At 40.7% G+C, this 27,622-nt stretch overlaps 1 protein-coding gene across 2 annotated transcripts in view; it reads right to left on the minus strand.

Moving 5' to 3' along the window:
• Window positions 1-27,622, minus strand: part of LOC105505253 (myomegalin-like) — a 119,953-nt gene that overhangs the window by 85,506 nt on the left and 6,825 nt on the right. The window contains exon 1 of one of the 2 annotated variants that reach the window (XM_011933040.1): window positions 1,794-2,437. The exons of the other annotated variant lie outside the window; for it this stretch is intronic. Within the exon in view, the coding sequence (XP_011788430.1) occupies window positions 1,794-1,813 (20 nt within the window). The 5' untranslated portion in view covers window positions 1,814-2,437. Of the gene's footprint in view, window positions 1-1,793; window positions 2,438-27,622 lie in introns of those variants that run through there. 2 annotated transcript variants of the gene reach the window in all.

A 27,622-nucleotide genomic window follows, 5' to 3' on the forward strand; every position in this document is an offset into this window, starting at 1 on the left:
TTTTTAGTAGAGGCGGGATTTCACCGTGTTAGCCAGGATGGTCTCCATCTCCTGACCTCATGATCCGCCCGCCTCGGCCTCCCAAAGTGCTGGGATTTACAGGCGTGAGCCACCGCGCCGGGCCTTTTTTCTTTTTCTTTTTTTTGAGGCGGAGTTTCGCTCTTGTTGCCCAGGCTGGAGTGCAATACCATGATCTTGGCTCACCACAACCTCCGCCTCCCCGATTCAAGCGATTCTCCTGCCTCGCCTCCCGAGTAGCTGGGATTATAGGCATGTGCCACCACGCCCGGCTAATTTTGTATTTCAGTAGAGACGGGGCTTCTCCATGTTGGTCAGGCTGGTCTCGAACTCCCAACCTCAGGCGATCCGTCCGCCTCGGCCTCCCAAAGTGCTGGGATTACAGGCATGAGCCACTGCACCCGGCCAGAAAGCTTTTTCTTTACTCTGAGCCATAACTTGCCTCCCCACAACTCGCTTGCATCGGTTGTTCTGTCCTCCTAAGAGATTCCAAAGTGATTCAATCCCTCTACTACCAACAGCTCTTCGGAAATTTGAAGGAAGCTACCACATCCTCCCCACTCCCAGTCGTCATTTTTCCAGACTCAGGAGTCCAGGGTCCTTTGGCCATCCCTCAAGGCATGGCTTTGAGTTCCCTCCTGTCTCTTGATTGTGCTTATTTTATCTAATGATGCCCAGAACTAAGCACAGTCCTCTAGGAGAGGCCCAAGAAGAGCAGAAAGGAGCCAAAAGTAGAATCATCACTTTTGATCTAGACAGAATCTAGACAGCCTACTTCTTCTGTCAACAAACCCTAAGCTTCAATTTGCCCCTTCTTTAATATTCACATTATACCATTCATTCCTGTTGAGCTTAACAATCAACTAAAAGCACCCAAGTCTTTTGCATAAGCCCCAAATTTACCTTTTGTGTTTGTACCGTCTTCACTTTCTCAGGAGTCAGAGCGCTCATTTGGCCCCACCCAGTTCTCCAAAGCTAAATCCTACAGATGGAAGCTTATCTGTTACAGGGACACTTCTGGAATAGTCTCTCTACCCTCCCGCCCACTAAAAACCAGAAACGAAGTCTTTGTTTCAATACATGGTCTCTTATCCTTACCCTTTCCTTGAATGGGGCTTCATTTTAAAGTGTATTGGGGGAAGGACTGGAAGAAAACGCAGTTTCACAGGCCATCTCCAAAATCTGACCTAAAAACCAACTGTTGCCTGGCCTCAGTAAAGTCTGAGCAGTGTAGGGTGGGTGCCCTGATCTCTTTCCTTCTCCATTCCTCCCCCAAGTGGGCTCCAACTTGGGAGGTTGTGGAGGTGAGTACTACTGGGCTCTGCTCACTCAGTCCCTTTGCCTTTGTGTGAGTAGTGAGAGACGAGGCCGAGAAGGAAAACGTGGCAGGGTGAGAATAAACCTGATATTGTTCAAAGCATCTGACATCAAACATATCTCTCAAGAAGACCTACTGGAATCCCTCTGGCCACACGAACAAGCAAATGACAGAGAAACATTTCTACAGAAAGTTCCAGGCAGCCTCCCTGGGCATTTTTAACATCAGGACTCGGTGGAAGGGAGATTCATTAAGCAAGGGAACCCCCAGAAAACAGAACATGTGCAGAAGGACCAAGAGAGGTGGGCTGGGAACCAGGCAGGGAGAGTCGGCAGAAAAGGGAAGCTGTCACGGGGCCCTGGTGGTGAGGGGCGACCTCTCCCTAAGGGCGCAGGGGGAGGGGAGGGAGGAGGACCACCAAGTCTGGAGTGCGGCGAGAAGGAAACAGCCCACCTACCTCGTCCAGGTCTGCTCCATTTTCGAGGCTCTTTCCTTAGTCTCAGGGCGCTCCTCACCCGGGAGGGGAAGCAGCCTGGGAAAATGAGAAGCCTTGCCCACGAATCTCCAGCGCAAAAAGCAGCAGCTTTTTCCTCCCCAGCTCCTTTTTTTCTGCGTCGGCGACGAAGAGAGAGCTCTGCTCCCTGCTTTTTTAGAAAACAGATTTGACGTGGCCGAACCTGCGGCTAGCCGTGCGACCGGCACAAGGGAGGGACTGTTCTCAGTAGGAGGCTGGGCTCGGAGCGGCGAGACGCCCGGGGCTGTTTCGTGAGCTGGAGCCAGCGGCTGCCCGGGCGGCGGTGCGCGCACTCTCCAGGCTGAGACACGACTGGCTGGCACGAGTTGCTCGGCACCAGCTGAGCTGTCAACCGCGAGCGGAGGCGGGGCTCCCGACAACCAGTGTGCTCCGGGCAGAATCGGCCCAGGTTGCACGCCCCCTGAACCACCCTCGCGTCTCCCCGGCCCCTCTCTCGCTGGCTCAGATGAATGATGACGGCAGAGGGCAGAGAGCTTAGAGGACGCCGTACCAAGCCCCGTCCCTCGCCCATGCCAGCCAAGGGCTTAGAATAAAATCAACCAACTATAGGGAGAATTTGTAGAGGAGGTCTTCCTGTGTGTCTGCATCGCCCCACCCACAGGTAACCCCAGAGCCAGAGATGGAGTCTAGAAAGATTTAGGAGCAATCCCGGCTGAATGCAGATAGATGTACACCCTTGGTAGTCATGGAACACGATGTTATCCTCCTAGAGATGTGACATGCCAGTTTCACCATTAATCTAGGGACAGGACCCTTCATCAGGAAGGGAAGCATCCCAACAAAACCTTACAGCCTCATTAGCTGCCTGCATCTCAGACATCTCCTGTTTTAGGGTATTCTACCTCATCGTTTTTAGTTTCACCAGCAACTGGGCTCTACTAACAGCTTCAAGGAGGGAGAAGCTTCCTGACTCCCAGAACACTAGAAAAGCCTCAAGACAGTAGCCATCAGGACCTAGACTCTCCCTTGTGACTCTTTTAAGATCATGGAAAAGGGCTCTTTGGAGATGGCATTGCCTCAGGCCCTGTACCATGTATTTATATATCAAGGTTTAAACAAAGCAGACATACTATAATTAGAGTGCTTGCCACCCTGAAGCTCCTTTTTAGCTCTCAAATAAGACCGTTTTATTAAATGACATAATCACTGTCATTATTAGCATTATCACTGACCTTTTCTTTTTATTTGCAAAAGGCTTTATAGTGCCCACATGTGGCAATGTTGATTTCATTGTACTTGTTTCAAAGATGATAAATTTGATACCCACAAAGGCCCAAAGTCTCTGCTAAGGTTCTGATACAGGCTGTGTTCTCCATTGGATGGCCCCAGAGATATGTTCCCTGAATTTCTAAAGATACGACCCACAAGACTTCTCCAGGATGAATTTATTCTTTCAGGCCTCCTAGGCATTTAACTCAGGAAGAACCTGACATGCCTGGGTATTGGTGAGACTGTGGGGAGTCTGTGGTCTTGGGGCAACCTGTCATCTTATCTGTTATCTCTTGGATTGACTCCCCTACATACTAGTACAAAGTAGGGGTGGGGAGGGGAGGATAACAAAACATTTGAAGTGTTAGCAGAACTGTCTAAAAGGCCCCTAGTCTAGGCTCCTCCAACACTTGATTTATTGGTAGGACCACACTGCTCCCGAGCTCAGAATGTTACCAGGAAAAATTTCAAGGTCCAGTTTGATCTTACACAAGGCTCACAGGCCACCTGTCTTGAAAAGAATATCCTGTTTCCTCTGATGGGAGGGAAAAAAGGCAGAGAGAGTCAGATTTCCATCCTTCATACCAAAGTTGGGGCTATATTTAGCTTTGTCTCAAATCAAATTATGGGCTACCGAGTTGTGGAGAGGAACTCTGTCTACAGGCAGCTATGCATTGGATTCAAGAAATGGTAGCACTAACTAGGTGAGCTGTGGGGTCTCAGAAGTGATGCTAGAATATATGCTCATGTATTTTTAAAATAACTTTTTTCAAAAGTTTATAAACATTCATTGTAAAAACATTTGAAAAATACAGAAAGGTATATAGATTACTCAGAATACTCAGGGATCTTCAATATTAAAAATGTGTAACATTTTTTTCCACTCTTTAAAAAATGCATCTTTTAATCCAAACGCCAACTGTTTCTTACACACATGGGTATATTCTTGAGAAATTTCCCTGTTGTTTTAAAAATTATACTTATTGTCAAAAGAACAATTTTTTGCATTAGATTTCAGAAGAAAAATATTCACCCATCTAACCACTGCTACAGCACAAATGTTTAAATTTCTCCAAATTCCCTTTAGTTATTATCTATATATTAAATATATATTTACATAATTATGATTACAGCTTAGGCATATGTTTATATTCTCCTTCTTTCACTTAGTAAATATTTGTCCATGTTGTTAGGGAAAGTTCATAGTTATTATTCTAATGATTGTACAATATTTTATAGTATTAGTAGAACCATAGGTTACTTAAAATATGCTATTATTGCATAGTTATGCTATTTCTAATATTAGACTGTTATAAATAATGACTTAATGAAGAGCTTTCTGCCTTTATCATTCTACTTTTTTGAATTACGCTATGGTTTGAATGTATGTATGCCTTCAAAATTCATACATTGGTACTTAATACAGAATGTGATGGTATTACAAGGTGGGGCCTTTTAGGACGTGGTAAGGCATGAGCGCTCCACTCTCATGAATGGGATTAGTACTCTTATAAAAGAGGTTGAAGGGATTACTCTGGTCCCTGTTGTCCTCTGTCCCTCCAGCCATGTGAGGACACAGCGTCTGTGGCAACAAGGAGCCATCTTGGGAGCAGAGAGCAGGCTCTTCCAGACACTGAATCTGCCAGCACCTTGATCTTGGCCCAGCCTTCAGAACTGTGAGAAATAAATTTATATTATTTACAAATTATCGAGTCTAAGCTATTTTGTTATAGCAGCAGGAATGGACTAAAGATGATTTTCCTGGGATAAAAAGACTTCCTAATATTATTATCTTAGCCTCAAAAGCACTAGAAATTCTCCTTTTTTTTTCTTATTTAATTTGTAAATAATTGGATAGTTACATTTTAGTTCTATATCTAGCTAGTGTATAAATAATGCAACACCATCTCATTTTGCTTTACATTTCTTAGAATACTAGCTAGTAAGATCTTATTTCATATCCTTTCTTGCAAATCATATCTGTAGTAGCTAGTCTCATGAAATCCTTGTGCTGAGTCACTGTATCAGTCATCTTTTTGCTGAAACAATGCTGCTTAACAAAGAACTCCCCAATCTCAGTATTATACAACATACATCCATTTCTCCCTCAAGGATCTATAGTTTAGGTATGGATTGGTTTAAGTCTGTCATTTTCATGGCAGAGTGCAGGAGTGCAAGAGAGTTGGCAGAGACTCATGATGTCTGTTAAAGTCTCTAATCAGAACTGGCACACTCTCGCTTCTGCCATTTTCCATTCACCAAAGTAAGTAATATGGCCAAGTCCAAAGTCATTGGTGCAGAAAAGTGCAGTCTGCCCACAGAGTGCAGGAGGGGAGAGTAAATACTTGTGGAACAATAATGCAATCTACCAGTCACTATATGTAGTGCTTTTTGGCTTTTCGTTAAGCTTTTCTCCTTGCAGATACATGGTAACTTTATTCTTCCTCATCCTATTTTAACTTAGCTATGGCTTTTGAACAATGAAATGTAACTTGTTTCGTTGGCTGAAACGTGACAGGAAGTCTCATGTGGTCACTTCTAGGAAGAACGCAGACGTTTTTAAGAGCTAGTACATAACTGGCCCTTTTCAGTTTCCACTGTTTTATTGATCCTTGAAGATCAATACACTCTACGATGAAGCTTTCCTCAACCTAGATCTCGGAGTTACTGTGATAGTCAGAGCCTTCCTGCTAACCCTAATTGAACGTGTAGAATGAGCAAGAAATTCATTTTTGTTGTATTAAGTTACTGAGATTTGGGGATTATTTGTTACTGGAGCATAATCTGGCCTATCCCAACACATTGCCTTTTCTTCCCATTTTGCAACTGAGGATTGTTATGTGTGTGTCTGCTCTCAATTTTCTGGCTTGGAACTCAAATAACCCAGGTAAATGATGCTGATAATTTAAACTATTCATTTTATTCTTTCCTGAGGGCACTGCTCTTAGTTTGGTCAACTGATTGTGCTTCAGGGAATACCTGAATTAATGATAAGCGACAAAAAATCAGAAGGTGTCACCGTCTTTACAGTCAGCTCCAAATATTCCAATGATACTTTTACCTTTCATTCAGTTTTTAAAATTTATTTTCCTTTTCTTCTCTCCAACTTGCTTCTGGGTAAAAAGGACTATTGATGTTGATATAGTTTACTGCATAATCTGTACATCAATAATAAAAATAACTATATCTAATATATTTTTGCCAGATCCTCCTCTAAAAATTTTATGTGTACTAACTCCTTTCATCCTCGCAGCAGTCTTTTGAGGTAGGCTCTAGTTAATGTCTACTTTACAAATGACTAATGTGGAGCACAGGGAGGTAAATTATACTGCCTACATTCACAAAGCTGATAGATGGCAAAGCTGAGATTTAAAACCAATCAGTTTTGTTTCAGAATGGCCTGCCTAACCATTTTGCGTACTGCTTCCTTGAGTTTGACACTTAACATTCGCTGGGCACTTGGATAGGAGGACAGTATGTCTGCAACATCAGTCACTTCAGTGATCCCTGTGATCACTTGGTTAGTCAGAACATGATGTCTTCTTGATCCATCACAGCTCCACGTCTGTCTCTTTAACCTTGGGTTTAAAAAACAAATGTCCTTTCCAGACAAAGAGGCATCATTCTGAGATCAAGGATACAGTGTCTGTAGTAGATTAAAGATGACCACAACTTACTTCCTACTTCTCCCACTGAGAGGTGGAATCTAATTCCCCTCCCTTTAATATGGGCTACCTTAGAGACTTGCTTGACTAATAGAATACAGTAGAAGAGATGTCTGACTGCCCAGGCTAGGTAAGTAAGAAGCCTTGTAGTTTCCATGTGAGACTCTTGGGACATGTCTTCTAAGGCCTAAGCTGCTGGATAAGTCAAACTACCATGCTAGAGAAACCATGTGCAGAGGACATGAGACCACATGACAAGGGGAAGGGCCTAGCTGAGCCCAACGACCAGCAGTTCCCATCAGGGTGCCAGGCATTATGTGTGAAGCAGTCTTCCATCAGCTGCACACAACTGAGCAACCCTAACTGTGACCACTATGGAATAAATTTGCCCTGCTGAACCATGCTAGAATTATTGATTACCAAAATGATGAGATACAATAAATTGTTTATTGTGCTAAGTTTTGGAGTAGTTTACTAAGTAACAATAGATAACTGGAATTAAATTTGGTATCTGAAAGTGGACTTCTGCTATAACAGAAACTGAAAACAAATGGCAATGACTTTGGTACCTGGTTGCCACAGAAGATAGAAAGGCCTCGAGAAATATGTTAGTGAATACTGGAAGGACACCGAGGAGACTGCCGGAGAGACTGTGAAGGACAGTGAAGAAAATACTATGGGGGGGTGACTGAAAAAATGACCTGTGTTATGTAGTCACAGAAAGTCTATCAAAACCATTGTCTTTGATAATGTGGGAAAATAGAAAAGGCACCCAGTGAATGGGAGGATCTGGCTAAGGAGATTTTCAGCAGAATTTCAAAAGTACAAAGAGGTTTCTTTAGCCACATTATTATAAGGTATTGCTAAAAAAAAAAAAAAAAAAAAAAAAAAGTGGGCTAAAAAAGGAGCCATTTGGTTTTTAAGCCGAATTTAGAGGAATTATAAAGAGCCAGGACTTGCTGGGTTCAGAAGAGATCGGGTGCATTCAGGGCGGTATGGCCATAGACTTTGCTGGGTTCAAACATCAAACTGCTTCTCATCCTCAATCTCTCTAGACAGGAAAGCTTTCAAAATAAGAAATGGCTTCAGTGCAAAAATAAAATCCAAGATGTGACAGCTAGACCTCGATTAAGGTGGTGCCTCATATATCCTTTCAGTTAAACAAAAAGGCCTCTACAATCTTGGGCAATGTATCTCTCCACTGGACAAAAGAGTTTCTAAGAATTTTAAGGTTCTGTTATCCCATGTCAGACTCACAGGTAGTCCAAGCAAGGTGAAAGAGCTGACTTCAGAATGAAATGTGGGTGTGGCTTTTGCCTAGTAGAGTTGGTTATCAATTAGTATATACGACGCCTTAACATTTTTAAGTGAATTATACCAGCATGGACTGACTGAAAAGGATGAAGAGAGTACAGAGTGAAAAGATGCCTTTGGACCCTCAACCTGTCTCAGAGAAGCAGGCTGAGAAAGTCACCCAGCCGAAAATAAGGATTACTTCTTACAGAAAAAGAAGAATGACTTAAAGAATGGAACCAAGAGCCCAGAGGACTGATGGAGAGCCAGAGGGAATCATTCCCAGGAGCAGGACTGGGCCCTAATCAAGGAACTGGTAATATGTACTCAGCTAGATTTCAAAATTGCTGTGGACTACTGACCACTGTATGCCTCTGTTCTCTGACTCTTTGAATGGAAGTATCTATGATGGTTATCCTATCTCTGTCCCATTTTTTATTGGGTGTGCGAGCCCCAGTGACTTCAGATCAAGGGGACTACACTCAAGGAGCTGAGTGCCAAAAGCCTCATCATCACCTGAATTTGAGTTAGATGGTGAGAAAATGGACTTCTAGGCTGATGCAGTAAATGTCAGGAAACTTTTGAGGGCTTTAGGAGAGTGTGAGTTTATTTCGCTTGTGGTAATAATGTCTGTGGCCAGAGGAAAAGGAATGTGGTAGATTCAAGATGGCTACAAATTTTTTGCTACTTCTCTTAATCAGAGGTAGAATCTAATTCTCCTCCCTTGGATCTAACCTGGTCTTCATGACTTGCTTGACCAATAGAATGCAGTTCTAGGCCATAAACTTCTGAACCTGGGCAATAAGAAACCTTGCAGTTTCCACTAGGCCTCTTGATATACTGAGCTGCCATGAAAGAAATCCGACTATGTTGCTGGAGCTATAGATAGGAGAAGCCTTGAGGCCACTTGTGGAACATCATCCAGCCGTCCTTAAAGGCATCAGGCATAGAGTATAAGTGAAGTTACCTGGGACCTCCAGAGCAGCCCCGCCTTCCACTGAATACCACCAAGTGATCCAGTCAACACCGCATGGGGAAAACAAACTGCTCAGCTGAGACCTGTCCAAATTACTGACCCACAAAATCATAAAATACAATAAAATGGTTGTTTTGAGCTACTGAATTTTGGGGTAGATTTTTTATGCAGGAGTGGACAACTGAGACAATGCCTTAAAATGGACACAGTATTTCTGATGCATTATCTCATTCATTGATTCATTCAATAAATAATTACTGTGAACCATTACGTGTCAGGCACTACTCTTTATTCTAGAGACACAGTAGTTTTAAAAAAGGCCAGCAAAGACCCTGTTTTCATGGAGCTTATAATCTATTGGTTTAGATAGACAATAAGGAAAGAAATAACTACAATATGCCAGATGGTGATAAGGGCAATAAAGATAAGTGAAGCATGTCAAGGGAGCATTCTAGCAAGGCAGCCCTCTTTTTATAGAAGAGAAAACAGAGTCTTAGAAAGATTAAATAATAGGCAGTAAGAGAAGCAGGTTCCCAGGTACAATAGAACTGGAGTTTCACTTGATGAAAAACTGTTCAATAGAATTTATAAATTCAAATTGTTGTTTAGCACAACAGAGGAACCTAATAGGCAGAAGTGTGGCTTGGATGGATGTTGCTGGCTACCAAGGCTGTCCAAGTAAACTGTTGTATATACAAGAATGAAAGGATTTGCCTTTCACTAGCTGGAGTGGAGTGGGGCAGGAAGGTTTGGAGGAGGATGTGTGGCTCTGAAGACTATACATTGTAGGCAAAGTGCCAGCTGTGACTCGGAACAACCCAAATCAGGACCAGGAGCAGTTTAGAAGAGAAAACAATTCTTGGAAAAAGCAGAAATATTTGTGGGGTACAGGGGAATTTGTAAGTGACTTCGTTTCCTAAGTGAACAGGTAGGAGTTCAGAGGCAGCTAATGCTCATGGAACTTAATTTTATTTCCACAGTTGGTAAAATTCAAGGACAATGTGGTTACCTTCATTCATTTGATTAAACAAACACAGAGCATATGCTAGGCATTGCTAAAATCTAGTGTAGAAATCCAGTGTTAAAATCTAGTGTGGAAAGCCAGGCAAGCATTCATGAAACCATAATACAAACCAGATCAGGTAAAGTGCTACAATAAAGGTACACACCAAGCAGAACATGAAGGAGGGAGTGAGTAATTAAATTCCACCAGAGAAATTTTTCTAAAGAGGGTAGCATCTGAATAGAGTACTAGCAATAGAGTATGCTAGCAATATAAAATTTTATCATACATTGGGATTACAAAATACAGTGCTTTTATTTAGCTTTATTTAAATTTAAAACAAATTAGCTTGTTTTCATCATTCCACAGTGTATGCATATGTTAAAACATTGTACCCTATAAATATATGCAATTACTATTTGTCAATTAAAAAATTAACTTAAGAACAGTATTGATGAAAATAATTTTATTTTTCACTGGTGGAAGGAAAAATATTCCCGGTCTGCTGTGAGTGCCTAGGGTCCCATTCATCTGAAAGAGCAATGCAGCGCAGCTGAGGTTGCTGGCAGGCGTTACAGCAGAGCAGTTAAGATTACTGGCTCTATAGTCAGGGACGTGGATTCCAATCCTCCTCCTCTGTCAATTTCCAACCATGCAATTTTGGACATTACTTAAACTCTGTGCTTTAGCTTCCTCATTTGTAAAACAAGGTTAATGATAATAACTACCTAATAGGGCCACTGTAAGAACAAAATGAGCTAATATATGAAAAGTGTTTAATTCATTGTCTAGCACATTTTAAGCATTCTATAAATCATAGTGATTTTTCATTAATGTTTGCATACCAGGCAGAACTCCAATACTGTATAGAAGTCATGAATTTTAATTTCGGTTCTGCTCCAAAGTGCTCTCTAGGGCTAGGCCAGTGACCCAGATTTTCCATTTCTCATCTTTCTGATTTATCATGTGAGACCAAAGCATTGGCAAGGAAGCTGAATAAGTAGATTTCCTCACTTGCTGGCTGAGGTCTAGGGAGCAGGAAAGGTGGACATTTCCCCCATCTTGTATCTGTCTTAAGGAGTGTATGTGTGTGTGTGTGTGTGTGTGTGTGTGTGTGTGTGTGTGTATGCAGGAATAGACAACTGGGACAGTGCCTTAAAATATACACAGTATTTCTGATGCATTATATCATTCATTCATTCAATAAATAATTACTGTGAACCGTGTGTGTGTGTGCGTGTGTGTGTGTGTGTCTGTATGTGTGTGTTTATTCAGATCCATCCCTTTCAGTGGTTAGCCTTGTCTGTCAGCTATAACAAAAACCTCAAACCTCAAGGAAAGAAATTACAACCAGGCCTTTAGACAGCTGGTGGTAATTTACTGACACAATTCCCTTTATCCTTTCAACACCCACTATTTATGTGTATCTGACGTTGGGAGAGGGGAAATCATGCAAGAAATATGGTATGTAAATTTCTGGAAAGGGGGTTGGAATAGTGAGGGAAGACTTGTGTGAATTACATGAATAATTCTCCTTTATTTGAACATAGATATCAGATCTTGAAAATTGAAGGGACTGATGTTAGGGTCAATAAATACATTTCTGGAACCAGAAACAATACTGGAATAAATTCATAAATAACTTCCAAGGCATTCATGACAATCACACCATCACTAAAATCTGAGTCATTTTCCAGGACAGGGCAAGTAGTTCCAGTACAAGTCGAAGGAGCATGTGTCAATCAATCCACACTGCTTTAAAAATTCATAGCGATAACAATAACTAAATGGAATGCATGATCCTAGTGCAGATCTTGGACTGGATTCTGAATTAGAACAAAAAAATTGCTGCCATGTTCAGTGGCCCACACCTGTAATTTTAACACTTCAGGAGGCTGAGGCAGGAGGATCACTTAAGGTCAGGAGTTTGAAACCAGCCTGTGCAACACAGTGAGATCTTGTCTCTATAAAAAAAATTTTAAAAATTATCTAGGCATGGTGGTGCATACCAGTAGTCCCAACTACTCTGGGGTCTGAGGTGGGAGAATCACTTGAGCCTAGGAGTTGAGCCTACAGTGAACTGTAATCACACCACTGCACTCCAGCCTGGGTGACAGACAGCAAGACCCTGTCTCTTAAAAAAAAGGAAAAGATACCTGTAAGGACAAGACAGCCATATATAGCCATAGTCCTTGCCTTTGTTTCTTTTTTTTTTTTTTTTTTTTTTTTTTTTTTGAGACGGAGTCTCGCTCTGTCGCCCAGGCTGGAGTGCAGTGGCCGGATCTCAGCTCACTGCAAGCTCCGCCTCCCGGGTTCCCGCCATTCTCCTGCCTCAGCCTCCCGAGTAGCTGGGACTACAGGCGCCCGCCATCTCGCCCGGCTAGTTTTTTGTATTTTTTTAGTAGAGACGGGGTTTCACCGTGTTGGCCAGGATGGTCTTGATCTCCTGACCTCGTGATCCACCCGTCTCGGCCTCCCAAAGTGCTGGGATTACAGGCTTGAGCCACCGCGCCCGGCCGCCTTTGTTTCTTACATCATGCCATCTACGCTGGTCCCTGAAGCCATATTTAACAGCTTTCGCTCATACACACATATGAGTGAAAAGTAACACTGATTTTTTTTTAACTTTCCAGCTTGAAAAATTTAAATTTTTCAACATATAGAAACATTGTAAAACTAGCGCAATAAAGTCCTGTAAATCTTTCACTTGTTTCATAGATTGTTAACATTTTGCCATGTTTGTTTTCTCTCTTTACACACACACACACATGCACAAGCACACAGACACAATCATTAATATTATTTTGATGAACCATTTGAAAGTAAGATGTAGATTCTTCACCCCTAAATATTTAATGTGTATCTCCTAAGAATATTTAAAATCTTTAAATAACTGTATTACGTAAAAGACTATAACACCCTTTTCAGGTCAGCTTTTATCGCTATTAAGGAGAACACTTTACATTGTAATCTGAAGTCTCAGCAGTGAATTATTTAACTAAAATCAGGAGCTACCCTCTGCTATATATTTGGCTCACATCTGTACAATCAAAAGTGCTGATCAAAATAATCACTCCCAGGACAAAGGCAAAATACACAACCAAGACACATTCCCTCTTCTATGCACCAGCCAATTTCTTGGCGGTTTAGAACAGCTGTTTTGTCCTTTCTTCCAGCTGGCAAAGATTCAAAAACATCAAGATACAGCCTCAGAAAGCTTCACACGAGGAAGAAATTTTAATGAGAAAAATCTCACATTCTGTATTCACTTTTGTTTTCATTTTCATTTTAGCATGTAAAATGTCAAAATACTGAGCTGTTGAGTACAGTATCAAACATCTGGCAATTCTGGACAAAAGATGAGCAAAACTCAACAGTCCTTTTTCTTTGCAAAGTTCAAGTGGCTTTAGGAGTTAATACCATAGGGGTACGGTGCCGTGGCTCATGCCTGTAATCCCAGCACTATTGGAGGCGAGGCAGGCAGATCGCTTGAGCACAGTAGTTCAAGATCAGCCTGGGCAACATGTGAAACCCGTCTCTACAACATATACAAAAAACATTAGCCAGGCATGGTGGTGTATATCTGTAGTCCTAGCTACTCAGGAGGCTGAGGTGGGAAAATGGCTTGAGCCTGGGAGGCAGAGGTTGCAATGAGTGGAGATCGTGCTACTGCACTCCAGCCTGGGTGAAAGAGCCAGACCCTGTCTCAAAAACCAAAACAAACATTATATCAGCTGGTAAAATAACAAACACATCCAACATTAACCACCGCAATTCCTTTCAACCAGAATAATCTTTTACTCAGATAAAAGTATCCTGGTTTTAGGCTATGCGTATGATGTCTAATAATAGACAGAGAGATACAGAAAGCTCAGAGCTTGTGGTATACAGAAAAGAATTATTGCATCCTTTATTTGCTGGCTTCGGTACATTCTTAGGAGATAGAGGGAGGGAAAAAAAATCAAAACTAGAGGGGTCTGGTGCTGATGGACCAGATTAACTTGCTCAAACTTTGATTCAACTGTTAAGGTATTCAGGGCTGGAACTAGGATGAGAGGAGCAAGGTACTCACCTGAGGTGTGAAATTGTGTAAAGAGTACCAAAAACTCAGTAGTCAAGATAAATAATATTTTAATGCGATATTTTAGAAAAAAATTAATGCAAAAAAATTCACAATGAACAAAATATCAAAACTTTAAAAAAAAAAAAAAGACAGGATCCAACCATGCATTTTCATGATTCAGGGAGTGTCTTACTTGCTCTGTCCTAGTCCAGGCCCAACTCATTCATCCCCAGATGATGTGCCAAAAGCCAAATCTTTAGAGGCGTCTCCTCTGGTGCTCTCTAGTGCTATGTTCTGCTGACCTTGTTGGCAACAGCTCTCTGTTATGAATGGCCGGACATCAGGTGGCACCTTTAAGACATCACAAGGTAAAAGCAGCTCTCTGAGCCATGACCAGCTCTTCCAACCTCCTTCCAAACAGTCTTACGTCTCAAGGGGAAGTTTCTGTAATGTATAGGGCATCAGGGAGAGAGGGTAGAATGGGGTAGAAAGGGGAGATAATGGGAGAGGGAAAAAAGAACAGGTGACCTCACGAGTTGTCACTAATGTAACTAGAGTGCAATATTTCAAGAGTCTATCTTTTTAAGAAAACCTTGAGCCCCAGCTCTCATTTGGAGGCACCTGCTCACTCACCTCCAAAACCAAATCCACCTCACCTCTATTCTTCTTTTTCACACTGTCTACAGCTAGTTCTGGAAATCAAAGTGGCCAGGCTGCTTCCTGCATGCAGCCTGTAGTGAATTCAAGTAGTGTAGGATACTTCAAATTGGAGCCTCTCCACTGTGAATAGCTGCTCATCCGCAAGTACCAAACCTAATTTTGTGACAATGAAAACCATCTGCAGGTGCCCCCTGCTGGTGGTACTATCCTAAAGACTTGCCCTCACTGATGTATTTTGTTTGGTCAATGGTCCAGAAAGTTACAGTCACAGTCATCAACACTATTCCCTATGCCCTTACACCTAAGCAGGTTCACTTATTTATGCTACCTGCCAGGCATCTGCAAGTGTGTAGCATTTGCATTTTCCTTCTATGGATTCCTAGTTCCTCACGGTGGGAACCTGGGGCCCGACTTCTTGCCTCTAAATTACTAATATGTCTGCCTCACCGGGCCAGGCACTTCTCTAGTCTTGAGTCACTCATGTCATCTTTTAAACCTACCCTTCGGTAGGACACTGGAGTCACAGATGTGAACCTCAGCCTTTAAGGCATGCAAGAAGACAGCTGAAGTCCCCAGGGCCAGTAACTGCCAGCAGTGTCTTCCAGGGGTGTTTGAAGGGATGACTGAGCAAGTAGAGTCTGAGTTTGTTATTGTTCTGAGGATATAGACAAAAATATTTAACAAGGCTCACATAGCTTGGCATAGTCTTCAGCCTCAGCTCTGGTTATACGCCCCCTTCCCTTCTGTGGTTAGTTTGTACTAGTCTTGTTCCAGAAGAAGAGAGAGAGAACTAATTCCGCTGCTCTTCTGGTGTCCAGGAGCTCAGGTAATGGATACAGACTGTAATAGACAATCTCTAAGTTGGTTCCCAATGATCCCTGGTCATCAAACCCTTGTGTAATTCCCTCGCCTTGAGTCTAGTACTTATTTCTAATGAATACAGTAGGGCAGCAGTGATGGAATGTCACTTCTGAGATTAGATTATTTTTTAAAAAGTAAGAACAACAGTGGCTTCCATCTTGAGTACGCATGCTCTCTTTCTTTTAGATCAGTTGTTCTGGGGGAACTAAGCTACCGTGTTATAAGCAGACTTATGGTGTGGACAGGAACCAAAGCCTGCCAAATACCATGTGTGTGAGTCTGAAAATGGACCTTTCAGTCCCTGTCAAGTCTTGAGATGACAGTAGCCCCAGCTGAGTGCTTGACTGCAACCTCATGAGAGAACTTGAGACAATTCTACCCAGCTAAGCTGCTCCCAGATTTCTGACCCTCCAAAACTGTGAGTACTAAATACTTGTAGTTTTCAGCCACTGAGGTGGTTTGCTATGCAGCAATAGTAATAGTAACTAGCACACAGACTTCTGAACCTTTCCTCAATCCAAGGTCATTCTGTGGAGTTAGAGATCCAGCTCTCCCATTCACAAAGAAGCTATTATTCTCTCTACAGTAAAGAAAGACAAAGAAGTCAGAACAGTTTTTTAAGGCTGCACATCAGGAAACTAGATGCATGGTGAAAATTTGGGAGCGATAAGTAGGACCTTTCCCAGTCTGTAGAAGATACCACCAAAGCATGCTCACTTGAGAATGTGCTTTTAATTACTACCAAGCACACTTTTTTCTTTTTGAAGATATGTGCAAACAATGAAAACCCTTCTTGCTGAAATTACAATACAGCTGTACATTTTGGTTGAAATGTTTATTTGGAGATTTCAAAGTCAAGGTTTATATAGCCAAAAGATCATAGATTAGACTATCATGGAGACAAAAAGGATCTAAAATTGGATATTGTTTGTACACTAGGGTCACTGCTCATGTTAACATTTCCTTCATTGCATCCACTTTCTCTGAGCTGGTGTTGTAGGGTTAGATGTGAGTGAGAATGAGCATGCATACAGTAAACAAAATGCCCCCATTCTGTAAATGCATATGCCCATTATTCTGGGCAGTGAGCCCAGCTTGCTTTAAGTCTTTGTTATTTGAATAGTGTCCCAGATTCTCCTTTGAAATGTGCAGTTCACCTATTTTTATTAACCTTAATATGGAGCTCTCTGATGCTTTTTTGATAGATTCTTGGTCATGCCCGGGTACACTTCCTTTCATTTTAAACAGGTCATATATTTATCTGTGCTGGCCTTCAGGTGGTATGCCATATAAATTAGAAAGCAAATTCTCACAAGGTCAAATTTTAATCAGGTAGCTTATTATTTTTAAACAGATGAGATTTTCATATTTGGTATGCTAACTTGGAGACCAGACCATTTTTGTCCAAGTTCCACCAAAGGCTTTTGTTTTATTTGTTTTGTTTTGGTTTACTTTTTAACAAAAAGCAAACCTAGGAAAAAAATTTAAAAACATACAGGATGCACAAATACAATTACTCTAATACACATGAAACAGAAAATCAACACCTGCCAATTAAACACAACTTCTACCATTTCATAACTGTGTGATCTTGTCAAACTACTTAACCTCTCTATAAAACTGGGGATCATGATAGCATCTTTCTCACAGAATTATAGTGAGAATTAAATATTATTCTTATGAAATGTTTAAGATAGCATCTAGCATTTATCGTTCACTCAATAAATGTATTAATCATGTAATTATATATGTAATTATGGTGATAATGATAATGTTGCTGCCATGAGATGTCAGGTTTCATAATATAAAATCATTATAGAATTCTGTTTGGAACTCCTGTGAGACCTAGTATTAATCACCTGTACTTATGAGGCTGCTCTAGCAAATAAATCTAAGAGAACAGGCAACTTCATGAAGAGGTTAAAGGGTCCTAGGGCAGTGGTCCCCAACCTTTTTGGTACCAGGAACCAGTTTCAAGGAAGACAACTTTTCCATGGACGGGGTGGGGGATGGATTTGGAATGATCATCAGGTATTAGATCCTCATAAGGAGGAGGCAACCTAGATCCCTCATATGCCCAGTTCACAATAGGGTTCGCGTTCCTCTGAGAATCTAATGCAGCTGCTGGTCTAGCTGATTGACAGGAGGTGGAGCTCAGGGGTAATGCTCGCTGGCCTGCCACTCACCTCCTGCTGTGCAGCCCGGGTCCTGACAGGCCATGGACCGGTACCAGTCCATGGTCTGGGGGCTGGGGACCCCTGTTCTAGGAGAATACCATCACCATGTCTGCTACCCTTCCCACCGTGGGCACTACCACCATTTGGTCACCATATGCAACCCTGTGTGAAGATATTTTTAATACTATCCAGGGTCCTTTTCATTTGAGTGACCTCTATCTCCTTGTCCCACCATCTAACTCCCACCTTCATAATGAGTGGGGAGAAAACCTCCACTAGGGTGAAGCAAAAAACCTCAAACAGAGGCTTCAAACAAAACTTAATATAAAGACTCCAACCATGAAGTTGTCTCTCTTTATTCCCCAGTTATCTTCTTGGTAGGTTTTGTTTTCAGGATCTGCAGGGTACCAAGTTATCTGCTAGAAGGCCCAGGCCTTCTCTTCTTAACAACCCTGCTGCTACCACCATGATGTAAATCACTATGATCTCATATTGATGTTACTTACTACAATAGCCAGCAAAGCAGCTATTGGCCTCCTAAGGTCTGTTTTCCAATAGCAAAGTGGCTTTTTAATATTTTTCGGATCATATGATGTTCCAGGTTTTAACCTTCATTGGCTTCCCAATGTCCTTAGAATGACATCCACTTCTTACCATGGCCTATAAGGTCTCAGGTGACCTGGCTCAGGTTCACCTCTGCCCCCTCCTCTTATTTATTATGATCCAGCTGCACTGGTCATTTTGTTCCTCAAATACACTAAGCTTATTTCTACCTTAGGGGTTTTGCAGTTCTTTCACCTCCTGCTTCAATTCCTCTCTAACGAAGTTTATTTTTATTTTATTTTATTTTATTTTTGAGACGGAGTCTAGCTCTGTCGCCCAGGCTGGAGTGCAGTGGCGGGATCTCAGCTCACTGCAAGCTCCGCCTCCCGGGTTTACGCCATTCTCCTGCCTCAGCCTCCGGAGTAGCTGGGACTACAGGCGCCCGCCACCTCGCCCGGCTAGTTTTTTGTATTTTTAGTAGAGACGGGGTTTCACCGTGTTAACGAGGATGGTCTCGATCTGCTGACCTCGTGATCCACCCGTCTCGGCCTCCCAAAGTGCTGGGATTACAGGCTTGAGCCACCGCGCCCGGCACGAAGTTTATTTTTAAATAAGCTTTATTAATATCAGAAATCCCTTTATTTGTATATTTATTTATTTGTTTGTTTTCTGTCTATGTCCTCACTAGGCCTACTACAACTTCATTAAACTTAAGCTTGTGAGAATAGAGCCTTTATCCAATAATCTTGTTTCTCATTCTATTCTAGCACCTAGTATTGTGCCTGATATTTCATATATACCTTTTGGAAAGATCTGTGAACGGACTCCAGCTATACTATTTTTTAAAATAGGATTTAATGGAAGAGGAGACCCACAGAATCAAAGGAACAGTTGAAGACTCAAAAGAACAGGCTCAGAAGGGGTAGGAACAGGGGAAGCAATAAGGATCTAGGTAGCAAGAAGGGGCCGATTGGTTCTGGCCGCTTTTTTCTACTCTTATGTTGCTCCACTGATGATGCAATGCTCATAAAATCAGATCATCCTCGTGTGGGTCTCAAGATCATCACTGAGCTCAGGATACCTTAACCAAACTTCCCACCAAGACTATAAACTACGGCAAAAAAAAAGGCAATTCTCGCCACCCAAAAAAAAAGTAGGGTTATTGTCCAAAGAAAGGAAGGAATGGATACACCCATAGCCAAAAACCCAAAACAAAACAAAAGTCTGCAATAATCTCTCACTTGATATTTTGTCATCTAGAAAACAGCTACTTTCTTTCTTTCTTTCTTTCTTTTGAGACGTAGTTTCCAGGCTGGAGTGCAGTCTTGCTTTGTAGCCTAGGCTGGAGTGCAATGGTGTGATTTCGGCTCACTGCAACCTCCGCCTCCCAGATTCAAGTGATTCTCCTGTGTCAGCCTCCTGAGTAGCTGGGATTACAGGTGCCCGCCACCATGCCTGGCTAATTTTTCGTATTTTTAGTAGAGATGGGGTTTCACCATGTTGGCCAGGCTGGTCTCAAACTTCTGACCTCAGGTGATCTGACCGCCTCGGCCTCCCAAAGTACTGGGATTACAGGCATGAGCAACCATGCACGGCCAACATCTACTTTCTTGCAGTATTAACTGATGTGTGTTTAAGAGATATAAATAGATTTCAATATTAAGTCAAATAAAAGAAGAAAGATACCTCTGTTCAAAATTATGTAGCATACTAAAAAGATGCTTTTAAATGTCTTCTCTGTCCTATGATTCAGAAGAAACTAGAGGTCAGGAGACAGTTCTATGAGACGTGTCCTTTTGGATATCCCAAACTAAATTAATTATCTTATTTCCCTGACATCTGCTTCTCGTACCACATTATCTATCTCAGTTAATGAAATTACTATTCACTCTCTGACTGGCCTAGGAATTTGTTTAGAGGGAGTTTACTTGTCTAGAGTAATAAACTGGAGAGTAATATTTGTTTCCACCATCTCCCTCATTTCCCACACTCAATTGATCAAAAAATCCTATCAATTCTAACTCAAATTCTCCAACCTATCGCTTCCTTACCATTCCCAATACCAATGCCTGTGTTCAGGCCCTTATTACCTTTGGCCCTGAACCACTTGCAACAGTTTCTCAGTGATCCCGTCTCCTCACTCAATCCACGTAAGCCCATCTCCCACACGGTTGCCACACTCATGACTCTAAAACAAAGATCTATGTCTGCCAGACTCTTCTTTAAAACCTTCTATAACTCCACACTGTCTATCAAAAATAAAAGCCAACCACCTCTGTGTCTTAGTTGAAATGGCAGAACACAAAAGTTTCTCAGAATGATTTATAAATGCGACCCTTTCTTTAATATGGAGGTTCTTTCACCCTGCTGTACATGAGAAAAGCTGTAGTGCACTTAAAGAACACTGATGCTAAGACCTCAATCTGAAAAAGTCTGGTTTAATTGGTCTGGAATTAAGCCTTTACATCACCTTTTTAAAGACCTCCCCCGGATAATTCTACTATGTAGTCAGGGTTGAAAACTACTAATTTATAACATGGCTAGAGACACTTCTACTTCCAGACAGCATGCGGTAATAGGGTTCGTATTCATTCTCCTTCACCCCTGACAGGAATTACTTAAAAATAGGACAAGATATATAAAATGATTATTTTCAGACACTGGATATCAGACAACATAGTAAAGTTATTCAAGAGAAGAAAGAAACAAGCAAAGTAAGCCATACAACTGTCCTATTTAACTGCTCAGGAGTTCACAGGTGGTGATAGCAGAGAGGGAATCCAAGCAGAGCCTGGTGATTTTCCTGAGTTGAAGAGATAATGCTGGGATTTGAGAAGGCTAGAGTTCATGGTGAAGAGTACCAGAAAGAAGAGAAAATTCCAGAGATCTGTGGAGAGTCTCCCTGAATATTCAGCTGAGTATTGATCGGTATATCAGAAAACTACCCAGGTTGGGGTAAGAACCACACAAGAGAATCAGATTAAACAATCCTCTTGGCTCACACAAGGCTGGAAGTAGTTTGTTTCATCATCTACTAAAGTGGGAAAAGCCTCATAATTAACAGGATATTGGGTAGAGCACTCAGAAAGGTATCACCCGAGTAATGGGGAAAATTAATCATTTTTAAAAAGCTTCTTGGGTTCCCCATAATGAAACTTAAAAACAAGATCAAGAAGGATCCGTTTCCAATTAACTTGACTGTGACCCAGAATAAAGCTCAATAATATTTACGGGAATACAAAACTATCTAACACCCAATATGTAAAATGTTCAATGTGTGGTATCAAATCAAAATATTACCAGGTGTGCAAAGAAGCAGGAAACAGCACTCAAAATGAAGAGAAAAATCAATTACTAGAAACATACTCAGAACTGAACAAATGTTAGAACTGTTATTATAGTATTTCAAATGTTCAAGAAAGTAGAACAGATTGATCAAGTGAGGTAAAATATTAATACATGGGCCAGGCACAGTGGCTCACGCCTGTAATCCCAGAACTTTGGGAGGCCGAGGCGGGCAAATCACCTGAGGTCAGAAGTTTGAGACCAGCCTGGCCAACATGGTGAAACCCCATCTCTACTAAAAATACAAAAATTAGCCGGGCATGGTGGTGGGTGCCTCCCTAGCTACTCGGGAGGCTGAGACAGGAGAATTGCTTGTACCTGGGAGGCAGAGATTAGAGGTAGCAGTAAGCTGAGATCAACCTGGGAGGCAGAGATTAGAGGTAGCAGTAAGCTGAGATTGCAACATTGACAAGAGTGAAACTCTGTCTCAAAAAAAAGAAAAAAAATTAATACATGAAAGTTACACACTTCTAGAGATGCAAAAGACAATACCTGAGATGAAGAATACACTGGATGGAATTAACAACAGATTAGACACTGTAGACAAAAAAGTTAGTGAACTTAAAGACACAGCAATAAAAATGATCCAAAAATAAAACAAGAGAAAGAAGACAAAAAGTGAACAGAGCACCAGTGATCAATGGGAACAATTTAAATGACCTAATATATATGTAATTGAAGTCCCCAAAAGAAAGGAGTTACAAAGGGCAACAAAAAATTTTTGAAAAAATCATGGCTGAAAATTGTCCAAGTGTAATGAAATCTGTAAACACACAGATCCAGTAAGTGTAACAAACCCAAAACACAAGAAACATGAAAATAACCACACCTAGGCACATTTTAATGAAATTGCTTAAGATCAGTGATAAAAAAAAAAATTTCAAACTATTCAGGAGAAAAAAAAACATTATATAGAGAAGAACAAAGATAAGAATGAGAGCATAACTTGAAAATTAAAAGACAACAGAGAAGCCACGTGCAGTGGCTCACACCTGTAATCCCAGCACTTTGGGAGGCTGAGGAGGGCAGATCACCTGAGGTCAGGAGTTCGAGACCAGCCTGACGAACATGGAGAAACCCCATCTCTACTAAAAATGCAAAATTGGCCGGGCGTGGTGATACATGCCTGCAATCCCAGCTACTCAGGAGGCTGAGGGAGGAGAATCACTTGAACTAAGGAGGTGGAGATTGCAGTGAGCCGAGATGGCATCACTGCACTCTAGCCTGGGCAACGAGAGTGAAACTCTGTCTCAGAAAAAAACAAAACAAAACAAAAAGACAACAGAGCAACATCTTTAAAGAGCTGAAGTGAAAAAAGAGCAGTCACCCGGAATTCTATAACCAGCAGAGTAGATTTCTTGTGCGTACAACCATGTAGTCACACAGGGCTTTGCACTCAGAAGGACTGTGCTTTGTTTAATGCTCTGTTGTTGATTACTTGAAATTCTTAATAGTATTTGAACAGAGGGGTCTACATTTTCATTTTGCATTGAGCCCCACAAAGTATGTAATCAATCCTAATAACCAGCAAGAATATCTTTCAAACATGAAGGTGAAATAAAGACTTTTTCACATACAAAAGCCAAAAGAATTTTCCCACCAGCAAATCTGCACAAGAATAAGAAGGATTAAAGAAATTATTTCAGGCAGAAGGAAAATGATACCAGATGAAAATCTAGATTTAAACAAACTAATGAAGAATACTGGAAATGATAAATATGTCAGTAAATATGAAACTTTAAAAATATCTTTTACATCACTAATGAGTAAGGAAATGCAAATCAAAGCCACAGTGATATTTCACTTTACACCCATTAGGATGGCAATTATTTTAAAAAACAGAAACAGAAAATAACAGTGTTCATGAAGATATGGGGAAACAAAACCCTTGTACACTGTTGGCGGGAATGTAAAATGGTGCAGTTACTGTAGAGAACAGTATGGTCGTTCCAAAATAGTAAATATAGAATTACCATATATGCAACAATCCCTCTTCTTTTGCAACACAAAAGAATTGAAAACAGAGACACAAACAGACATTTGTACATCTATATCTGTTGCAGCATTATTCACAGTGGCAAAAGGTAGAAACAATTGAAATTTCCACCAACAGATGAATGGATTAATAAAATGTTGTATAAACATACAGTGGAATATTATTTGGCCTTTTAAAAGGTACATAATTATAAGCCTGGGCAATGAAGTGAGATCCCATCTCTACAAAAAATACCAAAAAAATTGCTTGTAATCCCAGCTATTTGGGAGGCCAATGTGGGAAGATCGACTGAGCCCACGAAGTCAAAGCTGCACTGAGCCATGATTGTGCCACTGCACTCCAGCCTGGATGACAGAGTAAGACTCTATCTCACACACAAAAATGTATGTAATTACAACACATGCTACAACATGGATGACCCTGAAAGAGATTATGCTAAGTGAAATAAGCGGGACTCAAAACAACAAATATATGATTCCACTTATATAAGATGGCTACAGTAGTCAAATTCGTAGAGCCAGAAAATAGAATAGTGGTTACCAGGAGGTAGGGGAGAGAGAATGGGTAGCTATTGTTTAATGGATTCAGAGTTTCAGTTTGGGAAAAAGAGAAAATTCTGGAGATGGATGGTGGTACTTGTTGCAAAATAATATGAATGTACTTAATGCAACTACTGAACTGTACACTTAAAATGGTTAAACTGGTAAATTTGTGGGGGAAGAAGAGTTTACTTAGCTCTTTTATTTATTTATTTATTTTTAGACAGAGTCTCACTCTGTCGCCAGGCTGGAGAGCAGTGGTGCGATCTCGGCTCATTACAACCTCCAACTCCCTGGTTCACGCCATTCTCCTGCCTCAGCCTCCCAAATAGCTGGGACTACAGGTGCCCACCACCATGCCCAGCTAATTTTTGTATTTTTAGTGAGACAACGTTTCACCATGCTGGCCAGGATGGTCTCTATCTCCTGACCTCGTGATCCGCCCACCTTGGCCTCCCAAGTGCTGGGATTACAGGCGTGACCACTGTGCCTGGCCTATTTAGTTCTATCTATTCATTTATGCAATGATGGTCTCAGCAGTAAGTAATAGAAATATAACCTTATATTTAAAATTCATTTTTCATTTTGAAATGTTTGGGTCTTTGTCTCTACTTTCTACTTTACTATTTTTATTTATTTATTCATTTATTTTTAACAGTGGTGGATCTGAGATCTACCTTACTGTTTTTAAATACTTAACTCTGACCAAATAGAAGATGAATAAAAATTGTATTCCCTTAGTTTTCTCTAAGGCCATACTGGTATAACTAGAATTGGCTCTTTAGAATTTAGGTATCATTTATAGTAAGCTGGAGATCTGATCACAGAATGATACATGTAAGAAAGTTATAGCACAAAAAAATGCACAGATATTTTTAAAAGGACAAATTTCAGGACACTTCCCATCTGAGTTCATAAGAAAGTCCTCTTGAGTATCCTTCAAAGTTAAAACGCTCTTCCCTTCAAATTCATGAAAATATTAGGATTCATAGAACACAGTGGTCACTGGTGACATGGCCCACGGTAGCTGAATTAGACTGAGTATAAATGAAGTCTTCACATATTAACGAAGAGGTTAACAGAAGAAAGGCCAGGAAGCCACTTGAAACTCATGTCCATGGAAGGCCAAATGAAGTTGATTGAACTGTTCCATTAGAAAGATATTATCCCATTGCTTAGCCCTCAAAGTGCTCATACTGCTACTTTCCTTCTTTATACCACCAGTTCTGGGAGCAAACCTCCTGGGAAAGTGGAAGTATAGACTGTAAACACAAAACTGTGGGGACAGCAAAGGGGCTCTGATGCTCTAGTTGTGTCTAGATACTGTCAAATGTCCCTTGTGATGCACAATTGCCCTTAGTTGAGAACCACTAACCAAAATAAATTAAATAATATATCGTGTTCATGCATCAGAAGACCCAATATTGTTAAGATATCAACTCTCTATAAGTTGATCTATAGACTCAATGCAACCCCAATCAAATAGCCCACTGGCTTTTTGTCTATAGTTACAAGTGAATTCTGAAATGTATATGGAAATGTAAATAACGTAACACAATGAAAACGATTTTGAATAAGAAGATCGAAGTTCAAGAATTTAACTACATGATTTCAAGACATGTAAAGCTACTGTAACCAAGTCAGTATGGTATTGGTCTAAAGATAGATAAGGGAGGCTGAGGCAGGAGAATTGCTTGAACCCAGGAGGTGAAGGTTGCCGTGAGCTGAGATCGCGCCACTGCACTCCAGCCTGGGCGACAGAGTTAGACTCTGTCTCAAAAACAGAAAAAGAAAAAAATAGATAGATAAATAAATCAGTCAAACAAAATAGAAATCCAGATACAAATAATTACATATGTGGTCAATTGATTTCAACAAAGGTGCTAAAGCAATTAAGTGGAGAAAGCATAGTGCCCTTAACAAACAGTGTCAGGACAACTGTACATCTACATTCGAAAAGAAAAAAAAAACTTTGATCACCATATACACAAGTAAACTCAAATGAATCATAGGCCTAAATGTAAAAATGCAAAACTATAAAACTTCTAGAAAAAAATAGAATATTTTTATAATCTGGATTAAGCAATGATTTCTTAGATATGTCATTAAAAGCAAAACCATAAAAATTAAAAGCAAAACCAAAAAAAATGATAATGTTTATTTACCACAGCAAAATTTTTAAATGTCTGGTCTTCAAAAGACAGTGTTACTAAAATGGAAAGACAATCTGCACAGTGCGAGAACATATTTGCAAAGAACATATATAATAAAACTTGTATTTAGAATATGAAACTAACCCAATGAACTCAGTGAAACCCAGACAACTCAATGGAAAATGGGCAAAAGATTTCAACAGACACTTCACCAAAAATATGTAGATAATAATCAAGCACATAAAAAAAAAGCTCAATATCATTAATCATTAGGGAAATTTAAATTAAAAAAAAATAATAAGATCTTACACCCACTAGAATGGCTATAATAAAAAAGATGTACAGTAACGAGTATTGGGAAGGATGTGGATAAATGAGTACCTTCATACATTACTAGTGGGAATGTAAAAGGTATAACCCTTTTGGAAAACAATTTGGCAGTCTCTTTAAAAGCATGCCTAGTGTTATATGCCCTGAGAAATGTACCCAAGAGAAATGAAAGATGTGCACAAATAATCATAGCAACTTTATTTGTAATAGCCATAAAACTGGAAACAACCAAACAAATGGTGAATTAATAAAGTGTACCACATTCATGCAATGAAATACTACTCAGCAACAAAAGAAAATGAACTACTGATATCCACAACAGCATAGATAAGTTTCAAAATAATTATGCTGAGTGAAAGAAGCCAGACAACAACAAAGAGTAGATACTATATGATTCCATTTGTACGAAATTCTAGGAAATGCAAAGTAATATATAATGACAAAAGCAGAGGGGTGGGAAGGAGGAATTGAAAAAGGGCAGAAGGAAACTTTTTGGGATGATGGATAAGTTTGTCATCTTGTGGTATATACATATGCTGAAATTTCAAATTGCACGCTTTACATTTACCCAGTTTATTGTATGTCAATTATATCTCAATAAAGCTGTAGAGCAGCAATAACAAAGAGATGGCTAGACAAGCGTATTACAGTAGTTGAAGTTTGATGTTAGAAACTCATTGAATCTTCTCTGAAGTCTTTGTCCTCTGCAGTTGTCTGCAGGTTTCAGGCTATCCACCTACATAGAATGTGCAATCTGCTGGGCTTTAGAAGCACACATTGAGGCAGATGGCCAACAGCTGAAAATTCACTTAATTTCCTTATTTATTTATTTATTTATTTTTATTTATTTTTGTTTTTGAGACGGAGTCTCGCTCTGTGGTCCAGGCTGGAGTGCAGTGGTGCCATCTCGGCTCACTGCAACCTCCGCCTCCTGGGTT

The sequence above is a fragment of the Colobus angolensis genome, unplaced genomic scaffold (genome assembly GCF_000951035.1).
Source record: "Colobus angolensis palliatus isolate OR3802 unplaced genomic scaffold, Cang.pa_1.0 Scaffold124, whole genome shotgun sequence".
NCBI lineage: Eukaryota > Metazoa > Chordata > Mammalia > Primates > Cercopithecidae > Colobus > Colobus angolensis.